The sequence below is a fragment of the Manis pentadactyla genome, chromosome 4, assembly GCF_030020395.1.
Source record: "Manis pentadactyla isolate mManPen7 chromosome 4, mManPen7.hap1, whole genome shotgun sequence".
In the NCBI taxonomy this organism is placed as follows: Eukaryota; Metazoa; Chordata; class Mammalia; order Pholidota; family Manidae; genus Manis; species Manis pentadactyla.
Genome location: NC_080022.1, coordinates 179,775,511 through 179,798,871, shown reverse-complemented (window position 1 = coordinate 179,798,871; position 23,361 = coordinate 179,775,511). Strand labels below are relative to the sequence as shown.

At 38.5% G+C, this 23,361-nt stretch overlaps 1 protein-coding gene across 4 annotated transcripts in view; it reads left to right on the top strand.

Annotated features, from left to right (window-relative positions):
* ABCA6 (ATP binding cassette subfamily A member 6) overlaps positions 1–23,361 on the top strand; it is a 59,444-nt gene that overhangs the window by 21,633 nt on the left and 14,450 nt on the right. For all 4 annotated transcript variants that reach the window (XM_057501651.1, XM_036900172.2, XM_036900173.2 and 1 more), the window contains 10 exons: positions 385–475; positions 1,351–1,490; positions 3,368–3,484; positions 4,499–4,682; positions 5,058–5,224; positions 8,268–8,401; positions 16,783–16,920; positions 19,306–19,413; positions 20,232–20,405; positions 20,631–20,744. In XM_057501651.1, the coding sequence (XP_057357634.1) occupies positions 385–475; positions 1,351–1,490; positions 3,368–3,484; positions 4,499–4,682; positions 5,058–5,224; positions 8,268–8,401; positions 16,783–16,920; positions 19,306–19,413; positions 20,232–20,405; positions 20,631–20,744 (1,367 nt within the window). The remainder of the gene's footprint in view (positions 1–384; positions 476–1,350; positions 1,491–3,367; positions 3,485–4,498; positions 4,683–5,057; positions 5,225–8,267; positions 8,402–16,782; positions 16,921–19,305; positions 19,414–20,231; positions 20,406–20,630; positions 20,745–23,361) is intronic.

The following is a 23,361-nucleotide window of genomic DNA, read 5'->3' as shown; positions in this document are numbered from 1 at the left end:
AAAAAAATGTGATTTCTGTTTTACATCAGCTTTCAATCGACTTAAACATCCAAATCTTCTTTAATACGTATCTGACTGAAAAATATCCACTCATTCTTTAGCATCCAGCATAGAAAATGTGTCCATGTAATTTCTGCTTGTTTGTTTTTTCAAGGATTGTTGGAATGCACTGAAATAGACTAGAATTCATAAGCTCATTTTTAAATGCATCAATTTTAATGTGTATTTCAAATTCTTAACTGCACGCGAGATAAATATGCTTCATAGAACACTTCTGCTTTGGAAATCTGAGCTTTGGATCTTCACCTATATTATCCAGAGAAAATGGAGAAATGGGAAAAAATGACTCCTATCACTGTTTCTTTCTTGCTTCCTTTTACTCAGACAGAAAAGTGATCATGTCCAATGGGAGACTGAGGTGTGCAGGCTCTTCTGTCTTTCTGAAGAGGAAATGGGGTCTTGGTTATCACTTAAGGTAAAGACTTTGAGGATAGACTGGATACATATATATTTTTCTCAATACTGCTGTATCAAAAAGGTAGACAGTTGTGAGAGAGAATTGGCCTTATGCTTAATTTCTGCCAAACTGTATTGATGAGCATTTCCCAAATGCTTTTCCTACCTTCCTACCTTCCTACTTACTGATATCATTACTAATCATATCATTACTAATGCTAATGATAAGCAAAATTTCAAAATTATAAGCCCAGGCTGACAGATCACAGCTGGGCTACTTCCTGGACCGTATTCCAGGTAATTGCTCTGTGTGGCCTTCACCTCTACCGCTTCCCACCCTCCGTTCTCCGCAGTTGATCTGTACAATCCTGTGACATTTTCATTCTCTCCTAGGGCACGAAATCAAATAATTTTGGAAATTAGTATCAAAAGTGGGAGTAAATTTGGTGGCAGAGAGCGAAGAAGACCATGTCTAACAAGAAACTGTGTCCAGACAAAAAGAATTTTTAAAAAACAAACTCCAAAAATCCTATGGCCAAAGCATGCGTGTAGGCCAAATTTCCCTACTAGTCACTAATTTCTGATATTCACACAGTCTGGTGTAATAATTATTATCCCTGAGAAGACTCTTCTGCCTAATGGTCTGTTTATCTTCCTACTTAATACAGTTTCCATTACACAATGTGTTTGTAAATTTGTAGTTCTGAGTTTATATACCTCTGTATAGATCATAAGATTTTTCAAACTGATGACATTACTATTATTATTGTTATTATTTTCTCATTTTGTTTGTTTCCTAAAGCTCAGTATACTCAGTCACTAGATACTCAATAAAAGCTCTTGTGATAGTAGTAGAGAAAGTACAAATGAATTGTCTTTTCTTTTAAATCTTAGCTTATACAGAAATGAAGTATGTGATCCAGCAAAAGTAACATCCTTTATTAGTCACCATATCCCTGATGCTGACTTGAAAATAGAAAGCAAAGACAAGCTTGTGTACACTTTGCCTGTGGAAAGGACAAATACATTTCCAGGTAACTTAAGTATGATGGGAAGGGAATGAAATCTGGCAACATGTTCTCATTATGATAATTTCATTGTTCAATGGATTTAGAGTTTGTTTTGGGTTAGGTTCCCTGAGAAACAGAACTCGAGCTGAGGATTGATTTCAGTACAGTTTGTTTAGTAATTGATACCCAGACACAGCAGAAGGGCATGGGGGCATGAAAGGGGGAGGGAAGGAAGCCAGGGAAGTTTGCATTATGGAGCAAGCATTGGGGTGTAACACCACTAGAGAAATAAGTGAGTACCTAAGTAAGGGGCTCAGAGTCATGTCCTCAGAGGGGTAGGACAGTTGGGGCATTTATTCTCCACTCCCTATCCATTTTTGGTTAAGGGCTGTTTCCAGGAGCATTAATTTTTTGAACGATCTGGCTTGTGCTCAACAGGAGCTTGGCATACTTCAGAGCCCAGGGAGAAATACGTTTAGGCAAGTGTTCAGAATAAGCACATTTGCTGTGTATAAGTGAGCTCAAAAGAGAAGAGGGTGGGGCATCAATCAAGGTGTCTGCTACAGGTTCCCTGTTGCACTTTAATTTAATTGTCTGTTTATTTCCCATAGAAAAATATAGTTTATTCCCAGAGAAAAACATAGGATTCTCCATTGGTTCCTAGTGTCCTGGGTAGCAGTTCCAACCTAGGATTTGTTTGCTAAATAGTTCTAATAATTGTTAACTCTTTGTACAATGCTTACCACGAGTCAGGTGCTATTCTAATGGTTTCATATATATCATCTCATTTAGTCCTCACAGCTGTTCCATGAGATGCGTTCTCTAATTTTTCTGTCTTACAAATGAGAAAATGTATGAGTCTTTTCTGATTTAAACAGCCTCCTTTTTGTTTAAACATTTAGCTTATTAAAGATGTGACTCACTACAGGCCTGACAAATAGGCTAATTTGGATATTTCAGTCTCATTAGGGAGATGCTCAGGAATTCACCCCCAAATCTGGCGGCTCCCTGTGTCCCTAGTAGCAGGAAGAGGGTGTCCTCACTTCCACAGTCTGTACTGTGTTCCTCTGTTCTTGGACTAGCATCCCTGAAGAGCAACTAGCCCACCTTCTTTCTTGGTTGGAGAAGGAGGGCAGTGAGCTCTGTGCCGATACCTCCCCAAGAGCACGTCATTTAGCCAGAGTCCCTCGTGTTGATATGTGGGCCCATGGCAGCCTCTACACACAGACCTCAGGCCTCTCCAAGTCCAGTGGCATATGTATGTCCTTGTAGGTCACAGGGGACTCCCAGGTACTCTGTATGCCACATGCAGGCCTTGGGAAAACAGTGCTGTTGCAGCCTCATATGCATCTAGTTCCTGAGTAATGTTGCTGACCCATCAGCCCACCCAATGCAGAAAGTGGCACATGAGAAGCTTCTCAAAGAAGCTTGCATCCTCATCCAAGTATCCACCATGGAAGAGGTACACCATGAATGTTTACTGGGAACCTATTATATAAAAGGCACTGTTCATGATGCTAGGGATACAGAATTAAATAACACATGTGAGTCCACACTGAAGGAAGACCTGGAATATGAGTAGAAATGCACATTGATCTGTGGTGTGGAGGGGAGAAGACAGTGCTCTTTCTGATTGCTCATATTTCCTCAAAGAAGTCTGCAGGGAGTTCATGAGCTGAGAATAGAAATGTAGGCAGTTTGAGCATAGAGAGCACGGTCTCACAAATTCATCTCAGAGTGGGAGAGTGTTCTAATGAAATTTTGCTTTTGCTTACTGTGAGGTTCCAAAGACATAGATTTTTCTGAACAATATTCTGCATCATTTAAAAATAAGTGATAATTTACCAGGTTTCATAACTGATATGGAGTTTCAAAGGTATCTACTCCTGTCTGTTGCTTAGATCTTTTCAGTGATCTTGATAAAGGTACCTGCCAGGGTGTGGTGAGTTATGACATTTCCACATCAACTCTGAATGAAGTCTTCATGAAACTGGAAGGAAAACCAACTACTGAACACGGTAAATCCATTGATATAATTCATAGAAAGCCAATGTCCCCATAATGTGTCAATTTAGAATTGATAATGTCTTAGGCATGATTCACACGAAAGAATTTGACTCTGCTGTCTGGGAAGATACTTGTGATTATTTCCTAACATCATTACAAGGACTAAGCACAGGTCCTATCTTTGAGTACATCAACTTTCTCTTTGGAAACAACTTGCTTCCTAATTAGCAGTTTTCTCTTATCCCCAGATGCTCACTGCTACTTGGAGACTTGGAGGATGTCAAGGCTCTTAACCAAGACCAGGAAGTCTGAGCAGATATTTCATATAGATATTGCTCATAGCTTCATATGCCACTGAGCTTGTTCAAAATTCCACTATGGTCTGAATGGGGGAAAAGGCTTAGGATCATCTGCTGTGAATTTTAATGGATGATAATAAGAGCTGTCACATTTGGAGCCTCTTTGCCAGACACTGATCAATGTACGGATATATTGCATTACCTCCCTACAGCAACCTTTTTGACAAGTGCCATTTCTAATTTTCTAAATTAGAATTATCAGACCTCAGAGGAGTTAAGTGATTTGCCCTGAAATGTGCCCCTCATAAGTCATATAGTTGAGAATCAGGGACAGGTCTGGTGGTTTCAGAGCTGGTGATCTTTCACTTAAACGTCTAAATTATTGATAGCTTATTAGAAGTTTAGCATCAATGATTGGCTATACCTATGGAGAACATTTCTTGAAATCCCTCAGAATATTGTCACATATGGGATCTTCTATCCCTTTGCAAAGAATGGGCATATGGGCAGGATGAGATCACCCTTTACTGAATGTGTGAATTTTGGTTTGAATCGATATATTTTATCACTGAGTTTATTACATGTAGATGTCATAAACATAATTGATTTCTTACATTGTTTGCTTTGTAGCCACAAACATTCTAGAACAATCTTTAAGGTTAGTAAAAAGAGAGAACTTTGAAACCCCAAGGAAGGCATTAATAATGTGTGTGTGTGTGTGTGTAGATTTTAAGCAAGCAGAGATGATAAGAGACCCAGAAGGCCTGCAAGAGGCGGAGCCGGCTCCCTCTTCTCTCCCTGAAATGCAACCCGCTGTGAGTGACTTGGGCCTCTGGAGAATGCAGGTCTGTGCAATAGCCCGGCTCCGTTTCTTAAAGTTAAAACATGGAAAGAAAGCGCTTTTTACCCTGTGAGTATCAGAGTGCTCTGGTTTTTCTAGATAGTTTACAGTAGAAGTGAACTTAAAACTAACATGATAGCCAACATGCCTGCTGAGGATGGTTACGGGCAGGATTCGATTGTGCTGACCGCAGGCATACCTGTGTGGCAGCACTTGATAACTCTTACCACCATCTGTTTGGTTTGCATAGTTTGATAGCTTGGGGCTTATATAGCAAAGCCTTTTTGGAGTGTGTAGCATCGAAGGTATGACTTTCAAACTCTTAGCACCTGTAATCATGAGCTGGGTGTAATCAGAGTGGGTATACCACAAATATTCATGAGATGTCTGACTGAATAAAAAAAATGGCTATCGATTCATGTGGTAATTTTTCTTTGTTGTTAGGCTATTGGTATTTGGAATTGCAACATTCCCTTTGATTGTGGAAAAGATACTTAGTGCTATACTCATTCAAAAGAGTGACTGGGAATTTAAACCTGACTTGTATTTCCTGTCTCCTGGACAACTTTCCCAAGACTCTCGTACCAGCCTGTTAATCATCAATAACACAGGTGAACAGAAAAACAAATTTTAAATCCAGATATAAGTTATTTTTATGTAGGAGGAAAAAAGTCAAATCATAAGATAGAGAAAAATTTGTGTTTTGACTTCCTTTATAGAAAACAACTTCTGGGGCACAGTGCTTATGTGCAAAGGATGGAGATGGTGGGACAAAATGGAAGAAACCTGGGTCCCTGTGTAACCTGCCTAAGCACTGACCCCCTAAGCTATGATGTGAGAGAGAAATAAACTTGCACGTTGGCTGAGCCACTCCATTATGAGACCTCTTTGTTACAGCAGCCTGACCTGCATCTTAAATATCATACACACTACTGACACGGAAAGAGGGCCTGTTCATACCCTACACCCCTCTGATGGGACCAGGAAGATTCCTTTAGATAATTTGACACCTGTATTCTTTTTAGCCTAAATGATGGATAACTGGTTTTGTCTAGCTGCTTATTGAACTTTGAAGAGAAGCTTTTATGTTTTTGCCCAAGATGTCAAAAAATGTACATATTCAGAGTAGGAGTATTGTGTGATGGGTCCCCATATGTATTCCCATTTTCATATACATTTGTGTCTCAGGCTTCTTTAAGTTTCCTCTTTAAACAAAGGCATTTTGTTCATTTCTATTTGACATTCTTGTTTTCAATTCCAGTTTCAAGATAGAATTATCTCCAGCCTGTTACTGTCTTTTGCATACATTTTCATCTCCAGTTACTCTGAGAACAATATACTTGTGTTAACTTACTTATTTTTTTCTTCCCTGTGCTCATTTGTTAAGTATTTTGTGATTTAAGTTTGGAGTTTCTATGCCATCTGGTTCCTCTTCTCTGAACATGTGCTGATGATTGGTACGTGTTTGTCTTTAAATCAATGAGTCCCTGTTTGCCTCAGGGGAGGTGGATCACCATTAAGGTATCCCACCACAGGTGACTGTGGAGGTGGGGTGGCCCCAGGGCTGCCAGGGATGCACGGGGAGCTTAATTCTATGAGTGCACCCCTTTCCCACTGGAGGAGCCCCCATTTGTTTGGGGCCTGGCCCTGTTTTTCTAATCCCACAGTCCCTTCTAAGTGTCCTCAGCATGAAGTTCCATTTCGCAGTCCAAATGTGCAAAATGCAAGAGTCCTCCTTGTCCCATTCCATCCTGTCCTTTTAACTGCCTGGAGTTGCTTTAGTTCTTGCCCTGCTGTTTTCCCCAGATAACATTCCTTAGAACTAAGTCTGGGGACTTGTATTCTGGGGACACCTGCAGCTGTGTGAGACCTGGGGAGGGCCGGCAGACGCCTGTGCCAGGGCTGGTGAACCAGTTAATGAGCCCAACCGTGGCTCCTGAGCCCACCTTGCCCCTTAAACTTGTCCACTCTAAGTTTAGGTATTCTGGAAATTGGTTTTACTTTTGTAGTTGTTTGTTCCTCATCACTCTAGGCTGTGGGTGTTTCTCAGTGCTTACTTCTCAGACAATCTCACCTGCTTTCTTCTTAGGGGCATATCAAAAACTTTGGTCTGATAGTGGCACTCTTCATTTCCAATTTCCTAAGAAAAAATGTATTTATGTAATAAATAATGTATTTGTGTAATAAATAAAAATATGCAACACAGATATGAAATATATTTCTTTGTTACACATGTACATTACATATATGTAATTTCAAGGAATAAGGGAAAAAAGGGGAGTGTTATTATTGGCCATTTCAAGCTGGCCAATCTGAAATATTCCTCATATAATCATTATATTTCCACAAAATACTGAGTTCAAATGTATTTTTTAACCAAGAGCCACAAAATACAGTTATCTTGTTTTAATGGTCACATGTTAACTTGCATCAAACAGAATTACAAAGCTAACTCATCGCAGCATAAGATTTGGCAACTAGAAGATGGTAGACTGGGTTCTCTTTCATGGACCAATATTATTATCATTATTATTATTATTATTTTTTGGCTCAATGTTAGTTTTGTTTTGGTATCATTAATCTACAATTACATGAGGAGCATTATGTTTACTAGACTCACCCCGTCATCAAGTCCCTCCCACATACCCCATTACAGTCATTGTCCATCAGCATAGTAAGATGCTATAGAGTCACTACTTGTCTTCTCTGTGTTGTACAGCCCTCCCTGTGCCCCCCCATACATTATGTCTGCTAATAGTAATGCCCCTTTTACCCCTTCTCCCTCCCTTCCCACCCATCCTCCCCAGTCTCTTTCCCTTTGGTAACTGTTAGTCCATTCTTGGGTTCTGTGAGTTTGTGCTGTTTTGTTCCTTTAGTTTTTTCTTTGTTGTTATACTCCACAGATGAGTAAAATCATTTGGTACTTGTCTTTCTCCACCTGACTTATTTCACTGAGCATAATACCCTCTAGCTCCATCCATGTTGTTGCAAATGGTAGGATTTGTTTTCTTCTTATGGCTGAATAATATTCCATTGTGTATATGTACCATGTCTTTATCCATTCATCTACTGATGGACACTTAGGTTGCTTCCATTTCTTGGCTATTGTAAATAGTGCTGCAATAAACATAGGGGTGTATATGTCTTTTATAAACTGGGCTACTGCATTCTTAGGGTAAATTCCTAGAAGTGGAATTCCTGGGTCAAATGGTATTTCTATTTTGAGTTTTTTGAGGAACCTCCATACTGCTTTCCTCGATGGGTGAACTATTTTACATTCCCACCAGCAGTGTAGGAGAGTTCCCCTTTCTCCACATCCTTGCCAGCATTTGTTGTTCCTAGTCTTTTCTATGTTAGCCATACTAACTGGTGTGGGGTAATATCTCATTGTGGTTTTAATTTGCATTTCTCTGATGATTAGTGATCTGGAGCATCTGTTCATGTGTCTGTTGGCCATCTGAATTTCTTTGGAGAAGTGTCTGTTCAGATCCTGTGCCCATCATGGACCAGTATTATTATTGTGATGTGCAAAGAAACCTGCCTTCACATAACACCCTAAAATTGACTCTAAGTTGTGTATGTATGTGGTTTATTTTAAAAACTTGACATATGTGTTCTTGCTTTATATGTCTTCTGTTATTGATTTCATACTAGAATCAAATATTGAAGATTTTATACAGTCAGTGAAGCATCAAAATATACTTTTGGAAGTAGATGACTTTGAAAATAGAAATGGTACAGATGACCCATCATACAATGGAGCTATCATGGTTTCTGGTAAGCAAAAGGTATGTTTGCCTCTTGCCTCTTGTTTTTATTTTTATGAAAAAAAAATCTATTAACAAAGTGCTATTTTTTTAATTAAAGTATCATTGATATACAATCTTATGTTGGTTTCAAATATAAAATGCAGTAGTTCCATACCCATATTATTAAATCCTCACCCCCTCTAGTGTGGACACTATCTATCTAGGTAGTAAGATGATAGAGAATCATTAACTTTATTCTCCATGCTGTTCCAGTGACCAGTATTGTGACTGCAAATTATTGTGCCCCTATATCTCCTTCCCACTCCCTCACCACCTTCCCCAACCCCTCCCCCTTGGTAGCCTCTAGTCCCTTCTCAGAGTCTATGAGTCTACTGCTATTTTGTTCCTTCTGTTTTGCCTTTTTTTAATGCTCCATAAATAAGTCGAATCATTCAGTATTTGTCTTTCTCTACCTGGCTTATTTTACTGAGCATAATACCTTCTAGATCCATCCATGTTGTTCTGGATCCAAATGGGAGGATTTCCTTTCTATTTTATGGCTGAATAATATTCCATTGTGTGTATGTACCACATCTTCTTTATCCATTCATCTATTGGTGGACATTTAGGTTGCTTCCATATCTTGACTATTGTAAATACTGCAGCAATAAACATAGGAGTGCATATGTCTTTTCAAATCAGTGATTTTGTTTTCTTCAGGTAAATTCCAAGGAGTGAAATTACTGGGTCAAATGGTATTTATATTTTTATTTTTTTGAGGAACCTCAGTATTTCTTTCCATAGTGTTTGCACCAATTACATTCCCACCAACAGTGTAGGAGGGTTCCCATTTCTCTGCAGCCTCACCAGCATTTGTTATTTCTAGTCTTTTGGATAGTGGTCATCCTAATTGGTAAGAAGTGATATGTCACTGTGGTTTTTATTTGCATTTCCCTTGTGATTAGCGATGTGGAGCATCTTTTCATATGCCTGTTGGTCATTTGTATTTCTTCATTGGAGAAGTCTTCTCAGGTCCTCCACCCACTTCTTAATCAGGTAATTTGTTTTTTGGGTGTTGAGGCATATGAGTTCTTTATATATTTTGTATGTTAACCCCTTATCAGATGAGTCATTTATAAATATATTCTCCAGTACTATAGGGTGTCTTTTTGTTCTGCTGATGGTGTCCTCTGCTGTACAGAAGCTTTTTAGTTTGATGTAGTCCTACTTGTTCGTTTTGATTTTGTTTCCCTTGCCCAAGGAGCTGTGTCCAGGAAAGAGTCACTCATGCTTATATTCAAAAGATTTTTGCCTGTCTTTTCTTCTAAGCATTTTATGGTTTCATAACTTACATTCAGGTCTTTGATCCATTTTTAATTTACTTTTGTGGCCAATAATCCAGTTTCTTTCTCTTACATATAGTTCTCCAGTTTTTCCAGTACCAGTTGTTGAAGAGGCTGTCTTTTCCCCATTGTATATTTATGGCTCCTTTATCATATATAAATTAACCATAAATATAATGGGTTTATATCTGGGCTCTCTATTCTGTTCCATTGATCTATGGGTCTGTTCTGTTCTTATGCCAGTATCAAATTGTGTTGATTATTGTGGCTTTGTAGTAGACTTTGAAGTCAGGGTGTGTAATCCCCCCAGTTTTGTTCTTCTTTCTCAGGATTGCTTTGGCTATTCAGGGTCTTTTGTGGTTCCATATGAATTTTAGAACTATTTGTTCTAGTTCATTGAGGAATGCTGTTGGTATTTTGATAGGGATTGCACTGACTCTGTAAATTGCTTCAGGCAGGATGTCCATTTCTTCCTATTCATGAGTATGGGATAGATTTCCATTTATTGGTGTCTTCTTTAATTTCTCTCATGAGTGTCTTATAGTTTGCAGAGTAAAGGTCTTTCACCTCCTTTGTTAGGTTTATTCCTAGGTATTTTATTCTTTTTTGATTCAATTGTAAATAGAATTGTTTTTGTGATTTCTCTTTCTGCTGGTTCATTGATAGCATATAGAAATATGACAGATTTCTGTGTATTAATTTTGTATCCTGCAAATTTGCTGAATCAAGTTATTAGTTCTAATAGCTTTTTGGTGGATTCTTTAGGGTTTTCTATGTATAGTATTTGTCATCTGCAAATAGTGACAGTTTAATTTATTCCTTACAAATTTGGATGCCTTTTATCTCTGTGTTGCCTGATTGCATGGCTAGAACCTCCAGTACTATGCTGAATAAAAGTAGGAGGGTGGGCATCCTTGTCTTCTTCCAAATCTTAGAGGAAAAGCTTTCAGCTTTTCACAACTAAGTATGATGTTGGCTCTGGGTTTGTCATATATGGCCTTTATTATGTTGAGGTATGTATACTCTATACCCATTTGTTAAGAGTTTTTATCCTGAAAAGATGTTGAATTTTGTCAAATGCTTTTTCAGAATCTATTGAGATAAATATGTGATTTTTGTCCTTCTTTTTGTTAATGTGATGTATGATATTGATTGATTTATGAATATTGTACTGTATGTGCATCCTTGGAATAAATTTCACTTGATCATGATGGATCATCTGATGTATTTTTTGAATTCATTTTGCTAATATTTTGTTGAGGATTTTTCCATCTGTGTTCATGAGGAATATTGGTCTTTATTTTCTTTTTTTGTGGTGTCTTTGTCCGGTTTTGGTATTAGTTTGATGATGGCCTCATAGAGTGAGTTTGGGAATATTCCCTCCTCTTCTACTTTTTGGAATACTCTAAGGAGGATGGGGATTAGCTCTTTAAAAGTTTAATAAAATTCAGCCATGAAGCCATCTGCTCCTGGAATTTTGTTTTTAGGTATTTTTTTGATTACCGATTCAATTTCATTACTGGTACATGGTATGTTCAGATCTTCTGTTTCTTCTGGGCCAGTCTTGGAAGGTTGTGTTTTTCTAGAAAGTTGTCCATTTCTTCTAGGTTATCCAATTTATTTGCATATAATTTTTCATAGTATTCTCTAATAATTCTTTGTATTTCTGTGGTGCCCATTATGATTATTCCTTCTTCATTTCTGATGTTGTTTATGTGTGCATACTCTCTATTTTCCTTAATAAGTCTAGCTAGGGGTTTATCTATTTTGTTTATTTTCTCAAAGAACCAGTGTCTAGTTTCATTTTTTTCCTATTGTTTTATTCTTCTCTATTTATTTCTGCTCTGATCTTTATTATGTCCCTCCTTCTATTAACTTGGGGCTCTGTTTGTTCTTCTTTTTCTATTTTCTTTAATTTTGAGTGTAGACTGTTTATTTGGGATTGTTCTTGTTTTTTGAGGTAGGCCTGTATTGCTATGTACTTTCCTCTTAAAACTGCCTTCCTTGTATCCCACAATTTTTGGGCTGTTGAGTTTTGTTTTCATTTGTCTCCCTGTATCGCTTGATTTCTGTGTTAATTTGGTCATTGATCCACTTATTATTTAGAAGCATCTTGTTGAGCCTCCATGTGTTGGTAGACATTTTTGTTTTCCTTGTGTAATTTATTTCTAGTTTCATACCATTGTGGTTTGAGAAGCTACTTGATACAACTTTAATCTTTTTTAATTTATTGAGGCTCTTTTAGTGGCCCGGTATTGATCTGTTCTGGAAAATGTTCCATGTAAACTTGAGAAGAATGTTTATCGTGATGCTTTAGGGTGGAATGTTCTGTAGATATATGGTAAGCCCATCTGATTTAATGTACTGTTCAGTGCCTCTGTTTCTTTACTTATTTTCTGTCTGGTTGATCTGTCTGTTGATGTGAGTGGTGTCTTAAAGTCTCCTAAAATGAATATGTTGCAGTCTATTTCCCCCTTTAATTCTGTTAGTATTCATTTTACATATTTAGATGCTCCCTTATTGGATGCATAGATATTTATAATGATTATATCCTCCTGTTGGACTGACCCCTTTATCATTATGTAATGTCCTTCTTTGTCTCTTGTTACTTTCTTTGTTTTGAAATCCATTTTGTCTGATATAAGTACTGCTATTCCTGCTTTTTTCTTGCTATTATTTGCATGAAATACCTTTTTCCATCCCTTCACTTTTAGTCTTTGTATGCCTTTGGGTCTCAATGAGTCTCTTGTAGGCAGTATAATATGAGTCTTGTATCCTTATCCATTCTGCCACTCTTTGTCTTTTGATTGGTGCATTCAGTCCATATACATTTAAGGTGATTATTGATAGATATGTTCTTATTGCCATTTTATTAATTGTTTTATGGCTGTTTTTTATAGCTGTTCTTTGTTCCTTTCTTCCTCTCTTATACTCTTCTCTTGTTATTGATGGTTTTCTTTAGTGTTAGAATTGGATTTCTCTTTGTTTTAATTTATTTTTGTTGTGTGTGTATTTATTGTAGAGTTTAGTTTTGTGCTTACCAAAGAGTCAAGGATAACTTCCTTACTATCTAATAGTCTATCTTAAATTGCTGATTACTGTATTTCAAATATAATCTAAATGAACTTTGTGTTTTCCTTCTTCTTTGTCCTCCATATTTTCCACATTATATGTCATAATCTACACTTTTTGTGTATCCCTTGACTGATTTTGTGATGTCTTGCCACTGGGTTTCATCCCCAGGCGAGTTCCCTCTTGATTCAGTGAGACCAAAAAATGACAATGGAATGTTCTTAGGCTGAAAGGGTTCATACCCAACTTTATTCCCATGGTGGCAGGTCAAGAACTAGAACCCCTTCCACCTCGGAGTGAGTCTGCATGCAGCAAGCCCATCTCAGCCTCTGGGCCTCTCTTCTCCTGCAGCTGTCTCAGCCTCTGTCATCAGTACTGCCTTCACTGCAGCCTCTGCTCTCCTGTAGTTGTGCAGCCCATAGCACTGCGTGGAGCTCTTTATATGGAGTCAGTAGCAACATATTGCTCACATGTGTAATGAGCAAGCTGATCAGAGTCAGCTGAGAATCCTGGCCACAGGAACTTTCATTTTCTCTACATGTGTATATTTGATTTTACTTACTTTGTTTTGTTTTAATTTCTTACTTGCTTGTAATTAGTCAGTCTGTTACTGTTACTATCAGTTTATTTTCACTTGTGAAAGCTATTTACCTTAGGGTCATTTCTATCTACAGTAGTCCCTTTAACACATTCTGTAAGGCTGACTTAGTTGTGAAGTGATTTTGTGATGTCTTGTGAAAAGTGAAGTCCTTCAACTTTTGTTTATATGGAAATTGTTTAATACCTGCTTCAAATGTAAATAATAATCTTGCCAGGTAGAGGATTCTTGATTGGAGGTCCTTCCGTTTCAGTACTTTAAATATATCATGCCATCCCCTTCTAGTCTGTAGAGTTCCTGTTGAGAAGTCTGCTGATAGCCTGATGGGATTTCCTTTATAAGTAATCTTCTTTCTCTCTCTGACTGCTTTCAGCACCCTCTCCTTATCCTTGATCTTTTCCAATTTAATTATTATATGCCTTGGTGTTGTCTTCCTGGGGTTCCTTTTGTTAGGGAATATCTTTGCTTCCATGGCCTAAGTGTCTATTTCCTTCCCCAAATTGGGGAAATTTTCAACAATTATTTCTTTAAAGAGACTTTCTATTCCTTTGTCTTTCTCTTCTCCTTCTAGTACTTGTATTATGTGAATATTGCTCCATTTGGATTGGTCACACAACTCTCATTATTCTTTCATTCCTGGAGCTCTTTTATCTCTGTTTTTCAACTTTGTTGTTTTCCTTTTCCCTAATTTCCATATCATTTACAACTTTTTCAACCTGTGGTAGTCTGCTATTAAATCTGCCCATTGTGTGTTTCATTTCAGAGACTGTATCATTCAGCTCTGAGTGGCTCTTTTGGTGGTCCTCTATCTTTTTGTTGAAGTCCTCCCTGAGAGCTTGAACATTTTTCTGTAGATCTGTGAGCATGTTTATGACTTTTACTTTGAACTATTTATCAAGAAGATTGGTGATTACTATTTCATTCAGCCCTCTTTCTGTTGTTTTATCTTGGTTTTTTTTGGAACATATTCCTCTGCCTCATCATATTGCAAGTGTCTGTGTTTCTTACTTTGGAGTAATACTTTATGAAGGAGACACTCTCTAGTTTCCAGAAGCTCAAGACTCTTTACTTTCCAGTGTAAAAGCCCCAGCTGTTGGAATGCAGTGGGTGGGGCTGCCTTTCTGCCCAGCTTGTCTGATTGTAGGTGGGCAGTTTGCTTTGGCTGCACCTTTGTGGTATGCACAGAAGTCTCTGCTGGAATTGCTGTGGGCAGGGCTGCCCTCTGCCTGGCCTGCAACAGTGGTGGGGGCTGCAGAGTTAATGGGGTGAGCAGGCTGGTGTGTATGTCCACCCAGGCCTGTTGAGCAGGTTCTGGTGCCCGTGGGGAAGAAGGAGCTCCCAGGGCTGTCTCCTGTAGGCACCTGTAGAGCTGGGCTGAAACAGAGGCAAGAAAGCTGGGAGGGTTTCCCTCTGCCTACCTGGCAGCAAAGACTGACACCTCTGCTGGGCTTAGTGGGCCGTCAGCTGGTCACAGGTGCAGGGAGGCATCTGGGGCTGTGCTGCTGGAGTTGCTGTGTGTGGGGCTGCCCTCTCACCTGGCCTGAAGCAATGTCAGGCGCTGCAGGTGGGCAGGACCCAGTGCCTACTGGGAGGAAAGAGCTCCCAGGGCTGGGTCCCACAGGCCTCTCCCCAGCTGGGCCAAAATGGGACCAAGAAAGCTGGGAGGACCTCCCTCTGCCTTCTCAGCAGCAAAATATGACACTACCCTCTAGCCAAGTGGGTTGTCTACCAGCTGCATGCACAGGGAGGAGCCTCAGCGCTGCATTGCCCGCAAGGGGGTGTAGCATCTGCGACTCCCAAGAGTTCCCAGCCTGTTGGTCTGAGGACAGTCTGGGAAAGTATCGTCCACCTGCCCTTTCTCCTGAGAAGAGAGTTGCATGTAACCCTTGTTCCTCTGGGGCCCCTCCTGCTGCTGGGAAGTCTTTCAAATTGCCTGCTTTGCTTTTGTCTCAGAGGGGCTAGCAGAGCTTGCCTGTTCTCCACAGTAGCTGGAATCTCAGCTTCCCAAGAATTCCGTCTGCCTTTGCTGTTCAGCCCCACTAATCACCAGAGCACCCTGTACTGTGAGTTCCTGTTCTTTGAGCAGATTTCCAGGGTCAGGTGTTCAGTGATCCCGGGCCCCTACCCTCTCCCCGCTCTGTTCCTTTTTCTCCCACCTGTGAGCTGGGGTTGGGGGAGGGCGTGGGTCCTGCCGGATCTTGACTTTGCCACTTTACCCTTTTCTGTGAAGTCTTCTCTTCTTTCCCAGCTGTAGATAGTTCTGCAGTCTTCAGTTATTTTCAGGTTTAGTTGTATTTGCTGTATTTTCATGTTTTATTTGTTTTGGGGAGGAGGTTTCCGCCTTGCCTTCCTCCTCTGCCACCCAAAATGCTACATTTTTAAACTTTTAAAAATCACAGGAAGTCAGCCCCACTAGTATATAACAACTTGGGTCAAAACATTTGGGTCCTCACTAAATAAACTGTGAGGTTTCAGTAAGTTTTGGTAGAACATTTTCTATCTTAACTTCTGAATTAGATGATTTTTACATTGAAAGTAGAAACTATAATTGCATTATTCAGACTCAGGAAAGTATTAGACCTTATAATTCCCACCAATGTAATTATGAATTCAGGGAATCCTATTCAATGGCTAACTACCCAAGTGATGTTTGTATATACTCCAATGAAAAGCAGGGAGCCAAATTAAATGAAGCAACCTCTTTATTTCTTGCTAAAAGGGAAATTTTTTAAAAAGCCTTTGAAAGTGTATCATTGAATTCAGTCCTACCTAAATTAAGTACATCATAAAAAATGTAATCTCTTTGTGCATACGGTAAGAAACTACACTTTTTGGCTGTTCTTTTATATGTTCTTATCTAAAATATATATTGGTAATATTTAAACAATATTGAGCCTCTTGATGAATGCGTGAATATTTTTATAAACATGAAGAGCATAAAAATTGTTTCAGAAAGTGTAAAAATATTTCACTGGCAGTGCAACCATGAATATTTGATGAACCCCATGATTATCTCCTATCCAGAAAAATCAGGATCCCATTGCTTGTTCACTGTAAATGGATATTGTCTCCTTGTCAGAGCCACTTTGAGCTGAAATTCCATTAGCTGAAATTTCCTCAGCCGCAAAATGGTCTAAAATTAGTAATAATAATAAAAATGCATATTGCCAACTGTGCTGTGCATTTGCTAGGGTCTAATATACATTATCTCATTTAAACTATATAGCAACTCATAAATTATCCCCTTTCACAGGAAAGGAAGCTAAAACTCAGAAAGGTCAATTAACTTGAATATGGTCACACAGTGGGAATGTGGCATTGTCAGAGTCTTACAGATAAAACCTTTTTCTTTGTTCTTTAATGATGTAGAATTAACATTATTTTATTTGTCTTTCTTTTATTTGAAGGATTATAGATTTTCAGTTGTGTGCAATACCAAGAGAGTGCATTGTTTTCCTATTCTTATGAATATTATCAGCAACGCGCTACTTCAAATGTTTAATTGTACACAACACATCCGAATCGAAAGAGGAGTATTTCCTTTTGTAAGTATTGGATTTAGTCATTCTGAACACTTAGGAATTTGACAAATAACCTGTGTTTTCCCTCTTTATCTTTTAAATATTCATAATTGATTATTAATCCTAAGAACTATTATTTTGTCCTAACATTTTAAACAGATAACATCTAAAAATTTTGATTTTTTTCTTGTTAAGTTATCTGAGAATTCTCATAGGAAAATACTTTTCAATATTATGTCATAGTCTCCTGTGGAATCTTCTGAAAAGATGTATACTTGACTGCAGAAGTCTATTGAAGATAGAAAGAGAGAGAGAGAGAGAGAGAGAGTGTGTGTGTGTGTGTGTGTGTGTGTATACACTGAATTGGAAATCAGGAGCACTTGAAACCCAGCTTCACAGTCTTATAAATCTGCTATAATTTGTTGGTGGGCCCTTTATTGACTAAATGGGAAGTAGGTTGGCTAAGCTGAAGGACAATCTTCTAGTTCATGCCTTTTGACTGATTCATTCACCTACCTGCAGTTGCTCTACGTTGCAGGGGTGTCTGTGCCTACAGGCTGCCCTTTCAGGACTCCACCAGCTGGCTACAGGCTGTATTTAGACAGCAGAAGCAATAGTACGAGCAGGAGAGCAGAAGGACCCTGTGCCCTGAACTTCAGTCACATCATTCACCTCCTTTGTCCCTCCAACCCAGAAGTGACAGTGCTTTCTTGCTTCATCAGCCTTGTTGACTTCTCTGCTCTTTGCACCCATGTAATCATCATGTGATTACTTTCTGTTTCAAGTACTGGAGGGAATTGTGGTTTTCTGGCTAGACCCTGACTGCTACCCAAGGAGGAACTCCTAAAGCTAACTCCAATTGTTTCAGACCAGGAGGTTGGAAGAGCAATAAACAGGATTAGAAATAGAACCATCAAAAAGGTCAAAAAGGGAAGCTTATTTTGTGACCAAGGGGTCAATTTCAGTTTGGCCTCATTGCATGAATGGTGCTAGAGGTACAGGCAAGAGCAGAAGGATGGAATATCCTTGACAAGTCTGCAGTAGACATGATGCATCTGTGAGGCAAAGCCACCACTAACCATGAGAGCAGTGATGTCAAGGGTACAGGTGTCTGAATGGAATGCTCAGAAGGTAGAACCAACAACTGGGAGTAGAAAGAGAGTTGTCACCTGCTCTAGGTCCTTTAGTTTCCTCATTTCATTACCTGTTTGTTCAGGATAAAAACCAGGCCCCATGGTTACTGTCTCAGGCTTCCCAGTGACACACGCCTTTCTTTCATAGCCATTCTTATGAAGATGATAATGTATTCTCCCACCCAGGAAAAAATAAGAATTTATGCATGTAGCCTCCAAAGCCTTAAGTAAAGTTTGGGAATTGTAGAATTTTTTTGAAATAGGCTGTTGTTCTGTTCTCCTGTAATTATATCTAAGAGGCAGCCCTATACTCTACCTGAGCATAGGTCCAGACTCAGGTAGACACTGATTTGGGGGAGTGATTTAAACTTCATCTCCTTGAATATGGACTCGACAGCATTGAGTTTGAGGTTTGTGCTTCAGAACACATCCACCCAGCTACCAACATCTTCACATAGACATCCCTAGGCTTGCTGAGAAAGACGTGCTGCTTAGGCCTGAATGTTCCATTTCTCTAGGATCATAACTCCTGAATTATTAGTTTTTTTATTGTGGTAAACATAACAAAATTTACTTTCTTAATCAGTTTTAAGTGTACGGTTCAGTGGTGTTAAGTATACTACCACTGTTATGAAACATATGCCCAGAACTTTTTCATCTTGCAGAACTCAAGTTTTGGACCCATTAAACCAGCATGCCCCACTACACCCACCCCCAGCCCCTAGCCATCACCATTCAACTTTCTATGACTTTGAATATTTTTGTTACCTCATGTAAGGACAATTGTATAGTATTTTTCTTTTTGTGATTGGCTTATTTCCCTGAGAATCATTTCCTCAAGTTTCATCCATGTTGTAGCATGTGACAAGATTTGCTTCATTTTAAAGGCTGAATAACAGTCCATTGTATGTATTTACAGTATCTTATTGATCCTGTCAGCTCTCATAGACCCTTGGGGTGTTTCCACCTCTTGGATATTGTGAATCACGCTGCGATGAGCATGTATGGGCAGCTCTCTCTTTTTAGCTCTTTTTTATATGTCCTAAAGTGGGTACTGAGTCATTTTCTATGTCTTTTTTTTTTTTTTAGCAATTGAAACCACATGTTAAATGATCAGAAATCATTTCCCCTTCCCACCATCGGGTATAGATATTAATGAACTAGACATACACTTTTGATTTTTTCAGTATGTCAAAGAGCACATTCTTTATGATTTTTGGCATTTGTTTCATTTTTTAAAATATCCACTAGTTTGAAGTACCTCTTATGTTTGCAGAATTATATATATTTCTCGATTGGGCTGCAGGAAGGCTCCATCTTCTTATTCTTGGTCGTGTGCAGTGTGCCTCCCTACATCGCCATGGGCAGCATCAGCGATTACAAAGTAAGAAGGGTGGGGTGAGAAAAGAAGCTTCAAGACTTCAGTAATTGTATTTTAAACACTATGTGTTCAAAGTGTCTTCCTGTGAGAAAAACATATAAATATATGTTTAATTTCAATAATGTAGTTTAATGTTATTCCTATCAAGTCAGAACATTTACTTCTAAAAACAAAATATTTTTACCTCAGAGTTACAGAAAAGTGCAGTACTCTCACAGGGACTCATATTAATCTAAGCCCTTAAATGGGAATATTCTACAATTTTCGACTACATTATTTCCTATACAAAGGAAGAAATCATTGGTGCTGAAATTGAGGATCTGATTTAAGACTCTAATCCCCTTTTCTGCTGCAGAGAATAAAATTTGTTGTAATATCTGTATTTGGTTTTGTCCATTATCCAAAGCAAAATGGTAAAATGAGATTTAGGTAAGTCACTCTTCTCCATCCGGGGCCACTAACTCTCCCAGAGCTTATTTCGATAATGGAGAATTTATGGTCCTTCAGGTCACACAACAATATTGAGGATTAATGCCTTGGTCATTATGAGGTCTGCTTTTCTATTCATTATGCATGGGTTGAAATGGTGATGTGAACCCAACCTATAAAATAAAACAATAATCAATTCAAAGTGGCCACATTTATGGAATTGGCTCTGGATCTCAGGCTCCTAAGCAGTATATGCATAATTAAAATTATTAGAAGACTAAAAGATGAGGTTATATATCTTAAAATATCTTCCAATGTGTTTGTTTTAGATTTGGATTTCAAGTGAATGCATGTATATCCTGTGTTTTGTTTTGTTTTGTTTTTTTCATCAGAAAAGAGCTAAGTCCCAGCTATGGATTTCAGGCCTCTATACTTCCGCCTACTGGCTTGGGCAAGCACTGGTGGATATTAACCTCTTCGCTTTTATTATTTTTTCAATGTATTTAATTTTCTACATGGCAAACAGAGCACACACTCATGTCACAAGTCGAATTGTGTTCGCTTTGGTAAGTAGCACATTGCATAACCAGTATCTTATGAAGTAATTTATGATAAATTTTAACATTTGATAGTCTATGTAATTAAGATATGTTCGTTTTTATTTTTGTCATAAACTAAAACAAGAAATCATGCAAAGTGCATATGCAAAAGATATTTTAAAAAATACTCTTAATTTAATTTTCCCTCAGTTAATATTTCTTTTTTGACTTTGCCGTCTATATTCTCTTCAGGTTGTAATGACGTTTGGTTATGCAGCTTCTCTTGTCTCCTTGACATACGTGATATCATTTATTTTTCGCAAGAGGAGAAAATATAGTAGCCTTTGGTCTTTTTGCTTCTATATTGTAAGTACATATATAAACATGTGAATTGGGAGATAGAGTTCTCTTTTCAACTTTCGATGTAGCATTAAATATATTCACTCTTGCCTTGAGCAGTGGGGAAAATTAATACCTTAAAATTATACACGGAAAGGCGAGGGACTGTAATATGTTACTGATTCAATGATGTTTCTGAAGAATCATGTACAACTCTCTGATTAAAGTTTATGGAGAACTTTACAGAAGACCTAAAGTTCAAGATGCTACTATTGATGACTATTCAAGATGACTATTCTTCAGAATACAGGGATTCCTGGCAATAATAGAGTAAAAATCAGCTTTATAACATTTGACAATACAATGCATTTCTACAGTCTTCCAAGATGGTCTCGCTTAACCTCAATGCTAATAATTTCAGAGACTGAAGATATTTTTATACCTATGCCAGATAACTTATTAATAAATATGAATGAAAGATTACCGAAGGACTAAGATTACTGAAAACCAGGGTGGAAATATTTACCAAGGCCCTGGAGACCCAGAGTGAATCCCAGCACTTCAGTTGATGTTCCCAACCAGTGGTTGAATGTCTGCCTTGCAGACACAGCTCCCAGTTCTTGAAGTGGGAATCCTGAAACCATGAGAAGAATCCAGGCAAAGACTATATGCTATGAAAAAACATCTGACATCACCCACTGACTTCTCTAAGAAATTAGCCTTGGACTGTCCTGGTCAGCAGGGAGCTGTTCACTTACCCCTTCTCAGTGGACAACATTCTGATTTGGCTTCTCTAGATTGTATTTCTTGGTATTCAGCAGGTAGTGTCTATTATCATCCCTCTTACCATCTCAGGAAAACTCAGTCCAAGTACAGAATTTATAGGAAAAACTATAGCCGTACCTCATTTGGAAGACTGGCTTTAGGCAGTCATGCAGATATACCAAAAGTCTTTCCATTTTTCGTATGGAAACATTTTTGTGCAGTTAACAGACCTACTGCCTTTACCCAGTGTAAACCCAAATGCTGATTAATCAGTACGGATGTCAGTAGAAGTGAATCTAATAGTTATTTCTTTTCAGTCAGCACTCATGTATGTCCAGCATAGGGAAACAAAGAATTGGTGTCTGCACTTTTCTGTAGTTTCAACTCTGAATAAAGTCTTTTTTGGAGTTGATGGTCAAGTGATGTCAGGATGATTGGCTAATATGGCTGTTGACAGTTCGGTTACTGCCAGCCTGAGTGAGGCTTGGAATTTGCTAATGAGTCTCTGGGAGACAGTCTTTAAGTTCTGCTCTTTGGTCCTTAGTAATAAGCAGCCTGGAGTCATGGTCCCTTCTTTATGGCATTTTCCACTCTTGTGTTGCCTCTCCTTAAAAGGAACCATTCCAGACAGGGACAAACGCATGTCTAGATGAAGGCATTTTTGCTGTGTGTCAAGTGACAAACCAGCCCATTATTTATTGTGCAACTCCTCCCAGTTTGTGCCTGTTTGACGATCTCAGAGGCGGGAGCGCTCAGCGGCAACGGGACCGCGGTGCCTCAGCTTTCAGTGGAGCAGCCGAGCAGGGTGGCCGTCTTCCCCTGCAAGCAGCTCTGCAGTGATGCTTTGGGGTGGAAAAATTGTGCATAGGAATTTCTCAGCTAAGGTCTAGGACTTCAAAGTGCATCAGTTCCACAGAACACGGCAGACCTTCCAGAAGTAACAGCACAGTCAGCTGGACCAATAACTAACTTTCATCTCTTGGCTTAGGGAGCAGGGACCACCCTCCCTAATGTGATATGAACAAATAAAGGAGCTCAGCAGAGCCCAACATGTGACTCTGAAACACTGTGTTTTTAAAATGGAAATATATCTGACATGTTGGATACCTTTTTTCCTTTGCCGTCAACAATTTTTTTATGGATTAATATTTTTATTAGAGCATACACACAGAATTTTCTCTGAGATGCATATTTTTTTCAAGGTTTCTTTTTAGAAACTGGATGTAAATCCAAGGGGCTATTATGATCTGACTTTTTTTTTAGTTGATATACAATCTTATATTAGCTTCAAGTATACAGCACAGTGGTTCAACAGTTACCATATTACTGAATCCTCATCTCCACTAGTATAGCTACTATATTTTTGAATTCTTATGGATTAAAATAAGACAAGGCAGTATAGCAGAGGCAAAGTAGATATTGTAAAACAAAAATTTCTGTGTTCAAAATGTAAAAAAAAATCACACTATATAATAATAAGAACAAGAGGAGTCAGCTGAGTGGACTAAAGGACTTATTGTTATAAAAAATAAGGAGGTAGAAAAAAATAGAAAAATGTTATGTCATGGAAACTAAGAGAAGAGAAACATATAAATGTGAACACTCATGCAATACCTTTGCAGAGAGATTGTGGTGGTTGTAAAATGAGAAAATTCTTTTGGATTTGTCATCTAAAATGTTAATTGTGCTTTTACTGAATAGTTGATTGAAGTTATTTGGTTCTGTTCCCAATCGTTTTTGATATGAAGATTACATATTCCCCCAAACTATAAATTCATTTAGTACTGAAACAATTTTCCCTTACACAGCAAGCCCTCCAACAGTATACTTACTGGCATAAGGAATGCCTTAGGAATCGCCCACGTAAAGTTTTGAATCC